This window comes from Cavia porcellus, unplaced genomic scaffold (assembly GCF_034190915.1).
Source record: "Cavia porcellus strain 051 isolate PalLab524CR breed Dunkin Hartley unplaced genomic scaffold, mCavPor4.1 scaffold_1, whole genome shotgun sequence".
NCBI lineage: Eukaryota > Metazoa > Chordata > Mammalia > Rodentia > Caviidae > Cavia > Cavia porcellus.
In genome coordinates this window covers 27,768,087-27,779,891 of record NW_026947484.1, presented here as the reverse complement: position 1 = coordinate 27,779,891, position 11,805 = coordinate 27,768,087, and the positions used below count along the sequence as shown (strand labels likewise).

The 11,805-nt window shown below is 39.5% G+C and overlaps 1 protein-coding gene across 9 annotated transcripts in view; it reads left to right on the top strand.

Moving 5' to 3' along the window:
* The first annotated feature begins 304 nt into the window (after window positions 1-304).
* Hectd1 (HECT domain E3 ubiquitin protein ligase 1) overlaps window positions 305-11,805 on the top strand; it is a 96,280-nt gene continuing 84,779 nt past the window's right edge. For 8 of the 9 annotated variants that reach the window (XM_063260417.1, XM_063260240.1, XM_063260474.1 and 5 more), the window contains exons 1-2: window positions 305-462; window positions 1,773-1,929. In XM_063260417.1, the coding sequence (XP_063116487.1) occupies window positions 1,790-1,929 (140 nt within the window). In that variant the 5' untranslated portion in view covers window positions 305-462; window positions 1,773-1,789. Of the gene's footprint in view, window positions 463-1,769; window positions 1,930-11,805 lie in introns of all 9 variants that reach the window. The other variant, XM_063260074.1, reaches the window with a different exon arrangement.

The following is an 11,805-nucleotide window of genomic DNA, read 5'->3' as shown; positions in this document are numbered from 1 at the left end:
CGCTGCGGGTTGACAGTCTCCGCAGCGCCCCAGGTGGCCACCCGTCTCCCGGAGAGCCCAGTTGCTCCGCCTCCGCCGGCTCCGCTGCCCTCGGCAGCTTCCCCGCCCGGCGCTCGCTCGACTCGCCTCCCTTCCCCCTCCCGGGCCGCGATGGACGCGGCCTCCCCTCTCCGCGGACGGCAGCAGCTCGCGAGCCTCCCCTTGAACTGCAGGCCCTGAGGAACCGCGTGCCGGGGCCGAACCTGCGCTGGCTGCCACTTCTCAGGAGGAAGCTCTCGCTTCCCTGTCACCAGGCCCCCTTGGAGGAAGGGGAGGGACGAGACGCGGCTTTTCCTGTGCCGCCTGCCCAGCTCGACCTGCGCGGCCTGCGGCTTCCTGGGAACTCGAGGGCCGCGGCCGGGCCTGGCTCTGCCTGCGGCCTGCTCGGAACTGGACCGGAGCAGTTTGGGAGGACTGGCCAGGGTGAGAGACTGTGGGAAGGGCGGGCCAGAGTGCTTCGGGCCATCGGAAGGTCCGGGCCTGGGATCGGGATCCACGACGCCCCGCGGCGGGCGGGGGACGAGACCCGGCGCCGGGTGAAGTCAGTCGAGCTTCTGCCGACTCCCCGGGTGGCCCCTTTGTTCCCTTCCTAGGCCCTGTCGGCGGCCGGGCCAGGCTTGTCGGCGCCAGAGCCCACGCCGGGCTCCCGGTGCCCTTGAGAAGGGTCCGCCTCCCGGCGAGGACCAGGGACGTCCCGCCGGGCCTCAGAGTTCCGGGCGCCGGGCTCGGCGGCCTCGCCTGGGGCACGCAGGCTCTTGGCTTCTCCTCCGCAGCTTTCCCCTCCGAGACTTACAGGTAGCTAACTTAGCGGGGCTTAGAACCAGCGCCTCCCGGTTAGACTCGGCTGGGCCCAGGATAGTGGGTCAGCCCCTCTGGTGGCCGCCGTTGGGTGCTCAAGGCGACCCGCCGCTTGGTTCCCACATCTGCACCTGGATTACGTGGGACGCAAATCTGTCTTCTGGTCAGGGCGCTTACGAGGAGCGTTTGTGATGACTTTACTGCTAGGGTGGCTTCTCCATTTTTTAAAAACTGCCCCATCCCGTAGGGATGAGAAAAGGTCGCAGATTGGCCTATATTCTGATTTGTAACCTGTTAGTGCATTGCATTTATTTTTAGCATTTCTTCTTTAAAGTTTTAATAACAGTTGGCAGGACCACCAAAATTCCTAATTTTTTATTCATAAATAGATTTTATATGTAATTATCGTTTGTACTTGGATATCTTTAAAACAAGTAAATTGAGAAGTTGACAGAATTTGTCAAGTTGGAGGTAAAGGAGAAACTCAAAGAACATAGCCTCTTTAGAAATACTGGGTTAGCCCTTATCTGAAGATCAGTTTTGGGTCAAGAGGAAAAGTAGCTTGTTGGGAGGGGGCACCTTTCATAGGTGTTTTTTGCCTTTTGGCAGACATTGGTGATAGCAGTAGTGCAATCCAAAGCTTGTTTGACTATCTTTGACAAAGATAGCTCTGGTTTCTAGTTAAGCTGCAACTTAATCAGCTTACACTATTGTGCAAAACTGGCTTTTATTTAGTGTATCGGAACGTTAAACCCAAAGATTCGGGAAAGTTGAAAATTGCTTTAAGCTCTTTATTCAGACATATTTAGAGGAGTTTTTTAAATCCTAGGAGAGTGTCACAAAAGTTTGGTTCTAATAAATGTGAGAGGAAAAAAAGTTAACATTGATCGAGCGAGGATATTTAAAGAACTTTTTCCCTTTTTAAATTTAAGCAGAGGCTTTAAAAAAAAACATGGCAGATGTGGATCCAGATACATTGCTGGAATGGCTACAGATGGGACAGGGAGATGAAAGGGACATGCAACTAATTGCCCTTGAACAGCTATGTATGCTGCTTTTGATGTCTGACAACGTGGATCGTTGTTTTGAAACGTAAGTACATTCCTTCTTCATCTTCTTTTGGGGTTGGTGTAGTGACATCTGTTTTTTTTTTTTTTTTCACCTAGTTTACTGCACAAAGTGACATCTGTTCGCAACCATTTGCTTATTCTGGTTTGTGCAGAAGTTCCTGTAGTGCATTTTATAACAATATACTTATAAAGTTTCATGCAGTTTTGTATTCATACTTTTCTAAGAAATAAAGACTAGTAGGTGAACTAACTCTAATAACGATAATTGTGATTATGCAGATACATTTTTGTCGAATGGAAATTAGGAATACTAATACCCTTAGCTTGGATGATTCATTTTTAAAATGTCATAAATGGGCAGGGGGATGCAAAATTTATGTTTTTAAATGCTGTTTCTGTACTATGAAACTAACTTACGGAAAAAGAGAAATGATAATGAACCTGTATTTTGAATTGCCTGTTTCCTAATTGATGTCATATGTTATTGTTCTTGTTATTTTGTTTAAAGCAAATCTGTGGTTTATAAATTTTATTTTGTGAAAGTACAAGTGGAATGTTAAACATACAGAATACTTTTTTAGTAGAAAGAGTCTCAGGTTTGAAGAGTTTAAACAGTTTTATTCAGAAGTTAAATGGAGAATTTGTGCAAAAATGTAAAAGAGAATTCATGAGTAGACTATTAAAGCCATGATGCTAGTCTAATCAGATTACCCAGCTTCTGAGAGCTGAACATGCTTAGGTTTTGTTGTTTAATTTCTATGTACAATTCTGAGTTCCAATAGTAATTGAAAACTCTTGTTTCTGTATTTATTTTAGTGCCATTTTAAGGTAACTAGTAGAAAATATTTGAGATATTGATGTGAAATTTAAAACTATCCAAATGTCTTTGAGATGAGAATAAATTTCGTGAGAATGTATTACTCACTAAATTGACAAGGCATTTTTATTTTTGAGTTTTTTGTATGGGACATCATGCATGCCAGGCAGGTGCTCTACCACTGAGCTACATCTCCTCATCCCTGACAGAGTATTTTTATTTTATTTGTTTTTGCTTTTGCTTTTAAAATAATTGTTAATTGTAAACCTCATTAAAACAGTGTTATTACTATTGTTATTATTTGTCATTTTGAGATAGAGTTTCACTGTCTCAAAGTGAGTTTTGGCTGGTCTGGAATTCACTTTGTAGCCCTGGCTGTCTTGAATTTGCAGCAATCCTCCCACCTTAGCCTCCCAGAGCGTGCTGGGATTACAGGTGTGTACTATCATGCCCAACTAAAGCAGCATTTTGATAAGAATCTTTACAAATGAAGTTTTCAAGTTATAGTGATCCATTTTTTAAAACTAATTATCAGCAGACTTTTGAGTACCTAATAATTATTTAGCACTTCTTGACACCTGTTTTCCCAAAATCTATAGACATGAGTTTTGAGTATTCATATGTTTCATTAAAGGGTCTTCATTATCCTGAGAGTTATTTTTTATTTTTAAAAGTTCTACTTGGGGCTAGGGATGGAGCTGTTTGGTCAGGTGCTTGCCTAGCATGTGCCAGCCCTGAGTTTACTCCCCAACAAGACAGTAAAAAGTTATACCTGCCAGTCAGCTATCATCTCCTATTTAATACTCACATATGATAGAGGTGTGTGTAATGGCATTTTAGTACTGGGAATCAAATCCAGGACCTCATGCTTACTAGGCAGGTATTTGGGCTGCTGAGTTATATCCTTAACTCTGTGTAATGGCATTTTAAAAAGGTGTTACTATGTTAAAATAATTTTTTTTTGTCTTTTTCATTTTTATCGGTACTGGGGATCGAACTCACGACTGCCTGCTTGCAAGGCGGGTGCTTATGCCACTGAGCTAAACCCCCAGCCCTATATTAAAATAATTTAAAGGAAGAGTTTCAAATGTGAAATTCCACCCTTTGAAAAATTGTATCATCTAGACCTAACTGCCCTATAGTTTTCATTTTCCCTTGAATTTTCATATTTAGTATAATACGATTTTTAAAAAGATGAAATTAAAAGTTAAATCAAATGTGATAGTCCGTGAAAGTACATAGTATTTCAAATTGGAATGGGTAGCCATGTTTCATGTGACATACCAGTTATGTGCCCAAAATAGACTTTTTTTTTTTTGTTGGGTACTGGGGATTGAACTCACTACCTTGAGCTTGCCAGGAGCTTGCCAGGCAGGTGCTTACGCCGCTAAGCTTAATCTCCAACCCTAGACATTTTTTTTGTGTCTTAAACACAGGTGCATTTTATTAAGCTACATCTGCAGGCCAATTTTTATTTTTTATTTTGAGAAAGGATCTATCAGACTAACAGAGTTCCCCTTGCTTAGTTGTGCAGACTGGGCTCAAACTTAAAATCCATCTGCCTCAGCCTCTCAGAAGACTGGCTTTACAAACTTGTGCCACCAGGCTGTGTTTGATATTTGATTAAATTTTGTAACAATTTTGTTTCTAAACCTTGTTTTTTTTCCCTTGCTTCTTGTCACAAGGAACAACTATCTTGGTTCCTTCTTAATTTTTATTTATTTATTTATTTTGGTACGGGAAATCGAACTCATGACCTTGAGCTTGCCAGGTTGGTTCCGTCTTTAAACTAGAGAAGCAGCATGGTGAGATGGGAAAAACTGGTTATATCCTCGGAGACATGGACTCAAGTTCTTTGTTTGTATAACTTAACTTGGGGGAGCCTTACCCTCTTTCTCTGTAAAATGGCAGTAAATGGGTTTCTTGTGACAAAGGAGAGAATTGATGTGGAAACTACTTTGAGTAAAGTGGGCTACTCATCATTATTAGTAAGTGTCTAATTTTGAATTTTATTTGAATACTATTCCTTGAAACAGTGAGTGATTTTGGAGAGTCTTAAATGCGTTGAACAATCAACAAGGCAAGTGAAAACCAAAAATATTGTGTATGTATTTTAATATTGGTGAGAATCTTCCATACTAAAACTTTGATTTCAAAAGATATAAATAGTCTTTGGTTATGTATAATACAGCAAAAGTTGCCTGTAACCTCAGATAAGGTGTGATTAAAAAATACAGCTTGTTGAGCAACTATTTCTAAGATGACAATGTGTAATCTATTAACTGGTGATTTCTTACTGTTTTTTTTTTTTTTTTGTAGTTCTATATTACTTGTATGTACCCTTACACTGTTTTGTTGTTTTTTTTGTTTTTTCTTTTTTCCTTTTAAATAAAATTTAAAAAAATACAGTGTGTTTAGATTTTTAAAACATTCATTACAGTAAAAAAACAAAAAATATGGCTATTAGTCATCCTCAGAATACTTCCCCATTGTTCGTTTTGTTTTTTCTGGTATTGGGAATCAAACTCATGACTTAATGCTTGTCAAGCAGGCACTGTGCTGCTAAGCTATATATATCCCCAACCATTACCCACTGTTTTTGCTACTTTCTGAAGCAGTTCTCCATGTCTTTTTTGTGTGTGAATGTCTTTAGTTATGCACCCTTGTGGCTGCCTTGACGACCTAAATCAGTTAAAAACTTACCTTTCGTAGTCATTTTGACTTTGCGGAAGAGCCAGAAGTTGTATGGTGCCAGGTCTATTCAATAAGGTAGATGAAGACCCACCTATAATGTTTTTAGGAGTCTGTTTACATTGGAAGGCACTCAGCAACATTCACCATATTTTTGGTCATGTCTCAAAAAGACAGACTTTGAAGTGGCAAGAATGATTGGATAGGGGTCTGTTGTTACAGCTCAGTGGCACAGCACCTCTGCCTAGGAAGAGTGAGGTCTTGAGTTAGATTCCCAGTACAAAAAAAAAAAAAAAGAGAGAATGATGGTATTTTGAGAGAGATTAAGGATAATGTGTCTTTTACTCTAATTTTAAAAATTTGCATTACCGGGCTGGGGATTTAGCTCAGCGGCATAAGCACCTGCCTTGCAAGCAGGCGTCGTGAGTTCCATCCCCGGTACCGATAAAAAAATGAAAAAGACCAAAAAAAGGAAAAAAAAAAATTTGCATTACCACATTCTTCATTCAGTTAAGAATATAGATGGTGGATTAAGAACAGTCACATTTGAAGTACACTAAACCTGGGTTCAGATGCCTGCCTTTATTGCTCAGTAGTTATAGCCTTTCAAGGTTGTTTCTTTATCCTTGCAGTGATTTTTGTGAAAATCAAATGGAGTAGTATATGTGACTGGCTCAACACAGTCACAGTTATAGTTTTTTTTTTTCTTTAACTGTATTGTCCACACCTCTTCATTTTTTTGTACCACTGTTTTGTTTTCTTTTGTTTTGTATCAGGAATCAAACTCAGGACCTGACACTTGCCAGACAGGTGCTGTGCTGCTGAGCTATATCCCTGGCCCTTCCCAGTTTTGACAAGTGTATTTTTAACTTAACGGATATAACTTTTGTTTTTTGTTTTTTGTTTCTTTGGAGACAGTACCTCACTATGTGGTTCAGGCTGGCTTTAAACTCCTTATGTATTGCAGGCTGACCTTGAACTCATGGGAATCCTCCTGCCTCAGTCTCTTGAGTGCTGGGATTTCAGATGTGAGATATTACATCCAGAAAAGGAATGTAACTTTCTGCAGTCCTTCCTATTAGTGCCTGAATTTAGTAAGATAATGCCCCAGAAAGTGAGTGAGTTCCAAGTCAGTTTTTGCTTTCATCTGTGATATATCATTAAGCTCTAAAATGTGAGTTATTTCTTGATGAGTACTATTGCATTCACATCAAAATTGGTGTTTATTTAATGTATTAATATTATGAGTAGCTGGGGATTTAGCTCAACAGCATAAGCACCTGCGTTGCAAGCATGCGGTCATGAGTTCGATTCCTGGTACAAAAAATATATATGTGTATTATGAGTACAGAATAGTATGTCTTCTTCTGGGGAAAGGGTAGATTTCAGAGCAGTATAAAAGGTTAAATGGTCAGGATTTGCTGAATGATTAGGTATGAGAAAAAAGGCCTGGGTGATGCATGACTATATTAATCCTTGCACTCCAAAGAGGCAGGAAGATTGCTACAAGTTTGAGGCCATCCTGGGCTATACAGTGAATTCAAAGCCATCCTGAACTGCATAGTGAGATCCTGTTTAAAAATAATAATAATAAGAAGAAGAAGAAGAATGAAAAAGGTATGGAAGAAGTAGAAAAAGGTGTGGATGACAGACTATAATGGATAATAGTGCTGTTCACGGTGATAAAACTAGAAGGCTAGGGTATGTTTTTTGTTATTTTGGTTTTTTTTGTTTGTGGGGGGGAATAGAACTCACTATGTAGCCTAGGATAGCCTCGAACACCTGGGGAATCTTCTTGCCTCAGCCTCTTCAGTACAATGCCTGGTCATAAATACAGTTTTATAAAAAATAACTTTATCCAAATAAAACACTTGGGAAAAGTGTGGCATTAAATTTTTTGCGGGGGGGGGGTGTGTTTTAAGACAAGAGTCTCAGGCAGTTCAGGCTGGCCTTGAGCTCACTAGCACAAGGTGGTCTCAGTATACAGCGTGTCATTAACATTTTTCACATTTTTACGAAGCTTTTTAGTAGAAGGTAGTTGAGTCACGTATTTGCTTTGCACTGTCAGTTGCATTTTATATATATATATATATATATATATATTCTTTTCTCAATTCTGGAAACATCTCTTAAGTTGCATTATATTTTTTGATTGAATTATATAAACATTATCTACAGATGTATTTGGAGCATCATAATAACTTTACATAATTACTGAGTATTCTGTTTTTGTTGAGACAGGTCTTGCTGTTAGTCTAGGTTGGCTTTAAACACAGACTTAAAATCCTCCTGCCTCAACCTTCTGAGTGCTGGGATAATAGCCATGTGCCACCATTCTGGCTGGATATTGTTCTTTGATACTACACCAAAAGACAGCAAGTGGTAGCTGCTTAAGATTTAGTTACAGTGTGGATTGTGATATCATATCAGTGGATTTTTCATACTGTTACATTAAAATCTATTAGTGTGTCTTATACTTTGAATGAATGTCTTACATATTTAATTTTTTTTTTTTCATCTTTTTTTTTTTTTTTTTGTCTTTCTCTACTTTTATCGGTACCGGGGATCAAACTCACGACTGCCTGCTTGCAAGGCAGGTGCTTATGCCGCTGATAAATCCCCAGCCCCACATATTTAATTTGTTAAAATCTTGTGTTGGTTAGATACGCCAGATGTTGACATATGTCATTCCACAGTATAAAGACACTTACATTTGTTAATATGACTACTGATTTTATCAGAAAAGTTTATATTGGAATGGTGTCATGCTTTTGATAGCAAGTCTATTTTGCAAAATTGTAATTTTTGCTTAAAAGCTTTAATGTTATCAGTGGCAAACACTTTCAGTTCTACTTGAGGTTAAAGGCATACTTGATTAATTTTTGAGAAGTTCTGTCAGTTATCTGAGTCTGGATAATCAATGTTTGATAGTCTTTTACCAGGAGTGGTACTGCAAGAAAAAAGCTATTTCTGTGGCTCTGATAAGTAGTAGTCCGGAGTGCTGGTACAGCACTCAGGAGACTGATGAAAGAGGATTACGGCGAGTTGGAGGGCAGCTTGTGCTACACAGAGTCCCTGTCTCAAACTAGGTGGGGCCAGGTGTGGTGGGGCATGCTAGTAATCCCATCACTAGAAAGGCTGAGGCAACTGGAGTTCCAGGCCAGAGTGGACTACATAGTGAAACCCATCTCAAAAAACAAAGGAAAAAACGAAGCAAACCAAAAACAAGCCAGATATAGAAGTGTTTTTTTTTAAACACCTAAAAGCACAGCCATTGTGCTTTTGGTATGTGGAACTGCTTTGTGCTACTAATTTTTTTGGAACCGGGGATCAAACTTATGACCCTTGCATTTGCTAGGCAAGTGCTTATGCCGCTGAGCTAAATCCTCGGGCTACACCACTCATTTCTTTAAGTAAAATACTACAAAGATGTATGTTCCATGGCTTAAGTTTTGTATTTTATTTTTATTTTATTTTTTGTTATGGGGATTGAATTTACAACTTCACACTTGCATTTAAGCTGCTGAGCTAAATTTTCAGCCCCTGAGGGCTTAGGTTTTAAAAAATTAATAATTTTATTGCTTCATCAAGGTTATTGTTGGGTAAAATTGTGTTTTTTTTTTTTTTTCTACTACCAGTTTTTGGTAGTGCAGGAATACAGTTACTAGTGGTATAGTTAGTGCTGCTGCTTCAATTTATTCTAAGGCACCAACAGTTTTATCTAACATTACTTCTTAATCCTTAGTGCCCATGTTGACACAAGAGAGTGATTCAAGAAGAAAAAGATCAGTTGTGTTGAATACTAGTATAAGGTCAAATGGGGAAAGACTGGAAGGTGTCCTTTGGATTTTGGCAACATTCTCAAGGTCATTGATCTTAATGAGTCAGGTGGACTGGCTATGAGGAGCAGATTTGAATGGATTGAGAAGGGGATTTGTGAAAAAGTTTTTGTGATGTATTAGAAAAGGAGTATGGGTCTTTTGTTTTGTCAAAGAGCTAGGAGAGCCAGGCGTGGTGGTGCTTGTTCAAGGCCAGCCTGGGTTGCTTAGTGAGTTCAAGCCCAGCCTGAACTACAAAGTGAGCCCCTATATTTAAAAAAAAAAAAAAAAAAAGAGCTAGGAAAGAAACTGAGTAATTCCTAGTGTAAGGATACAGAAAAACTAGGAGACAATTGGTTGTTGTCTATACTAGTGGTTCTCAGAGTTTAATGTGCATAATGAGAATCACCTGGGGCTCTTATTAAATCACTTGTTCTTAGTCAGTTGGTCTGGTGTGGTGCCTGATATTTTACATTGCTAATGTGCTCAGAGATAAAGCAGAAGTGGTCAGAAAACCCCCATCAACCAGCAAAGCCCTGATCTGGTGGAAAATTGATTTTAGCAGAAAAAGGTGTATATGCTGTTGAAACCAAGAAAAGGTGAAGTTAGGTTTGATGGTAAAAAGTGGAAGGAATTTCAGTGTGATAATTTCTATTTTCTTTTTGGAAGTAGGAGATTAAATCTTCTGAAGTAGATTAAAGAGAATGGTAACATCTAGGATTGATAGGAGGAAATGTGTACCTTCAGATCTTTTTTTTTTTTCAGATAGTCCTTCTTCTAAGCTAACTATCACCAGAGTTACATTCTTAAAATATTTTTTACATTCCCCTTTGCAAAATCTTTTTTTTTTTTTTTTTTGGTATTGGGAATCAAACTCATGACTTGGCCATTGCTGGGCAGGCACTGTGCCGCTGACCTGTATCTCTGACTCTGAGCTATATCTCCAGCCCTGCAAAATCTTAATGGGTCAAATTTAAATGCCTTCAAACCTCTTTTTACAGTCTCACAAATGCACATGACTACTATTTACTCTATCTGAGTTCTCTGCGTGAGTATGACATCTTTTTTTCCTCCTACTGCTAAGCATAGTGCTTGGCACACAAGTGCTAATATCGTGTAGTGAATGAATTGAAGAAATTCTTTATGTTGTACCTGTTTTCTACTTCTTATCTCTGAAATGCTTAAAATATGTCTGGAGTTGTGAAACTAAGAGCCTTACAGGAGGGAAAGTGTTGGAGTCTTCTCTGAAGTGGAAATAGTAATAATGTCAATGTTTGTTTTCCCTACTTTTTTACATTGATGAACCTGCTTTTTATTTTTTGTTTTGTTTTTTTTTTTTGAGACGAGGTCTTACTATGTAGGCATTCAGGTTGGCCTTGAACTCAATAATGGCCCTTAGCATAGTCTTCCTAGCGCTAGGATTACAGGTGTGTGCCACTACTGGGACAGATGAACTGGCTTTTTTCCATACAATCCATTTTTCTTCCACAGGATGGCAGAATAATAGGCCAGTTAAATTACTTTCATTAATTAATCCTACCAACTGATCTTTTCTTGCATAGGGAATGTTCATTAATAAACCAAATACATGTCCTGTAAAGTAAGTAAATTGGGGCTCGGGATTTAGCTCAGAGGCATAAGTGCCTGCCTTGCAAGCAGGCAGTCGTGAGTTCGATCCCTGGTACCGATAAAAAGGAAAAAGACAAAAAAAAAAAAAGTTAAGTAAATTAATTTCTGTAAACAGCAACTGCGAATGCACAGCAGAGAAAAGTACTGGAATGAGAACTGTTCTCTGTCAGGGTTCTCAACCTGGGACTCCAGGAAATTTATAGGTGATGAGCTTCAGGGAGCTTTTGTAAAGATAACTAAAGTATCTGTCACCTAAAAAAAGTGTGTGTGTGTGTGTGTGTGTGTGTGTATGGAAGTTTTTAACTTCTGGCATTTTTATGTATATATATGACATTGTGTGTACATATTGATAGAATTGTGGGGGGTGTGGCTGAAAAGATAAGAAGTATGAAATATAAACGACTTTTATTTTGAGAATGCGGGGGAGAGACCCCTCCCACTCTGGGGCACGGCATCTCCCCCACCCCTCCACCCCGTGTCGGCCATCTCTCAGTGGAACAAGTGGAGTGGAGACATATATGTAGTTTAGGTTTGGGGTGGAGCCTGAGGGGGCATTAGGGATGCATAGGTAGGCCATTGGTCTTTTGGGGCCAGAGGTAAATACCAGCTACAGTGTCCTGTCTGGGCCAAAACTCTTTTTTTTTTTTTTTTTTTTTTTGTCTTTTCGTTTTTACCAGTACCAGGGATCGAACTCACGACTGCCTGCTTGCAAGGCAGGTGCTTATGCCACTGAGCTAAATCCCCAGCCCCCTGGGCCAAAACTCTTTCACGTGTATTTTGTATAGCTTAATTGATTTGTGTTAAGACTGTTGAATTCTTCAAAGTCCAGCACTGTGTCTTTCTTATTTTTCTGTCCTGCCCCCAACACCAAGCAAAGTACTTAACACAAAAAGACATTCAATCAGCAAAGCGTGATGCTAATACACCTGTAATCCCATTATTC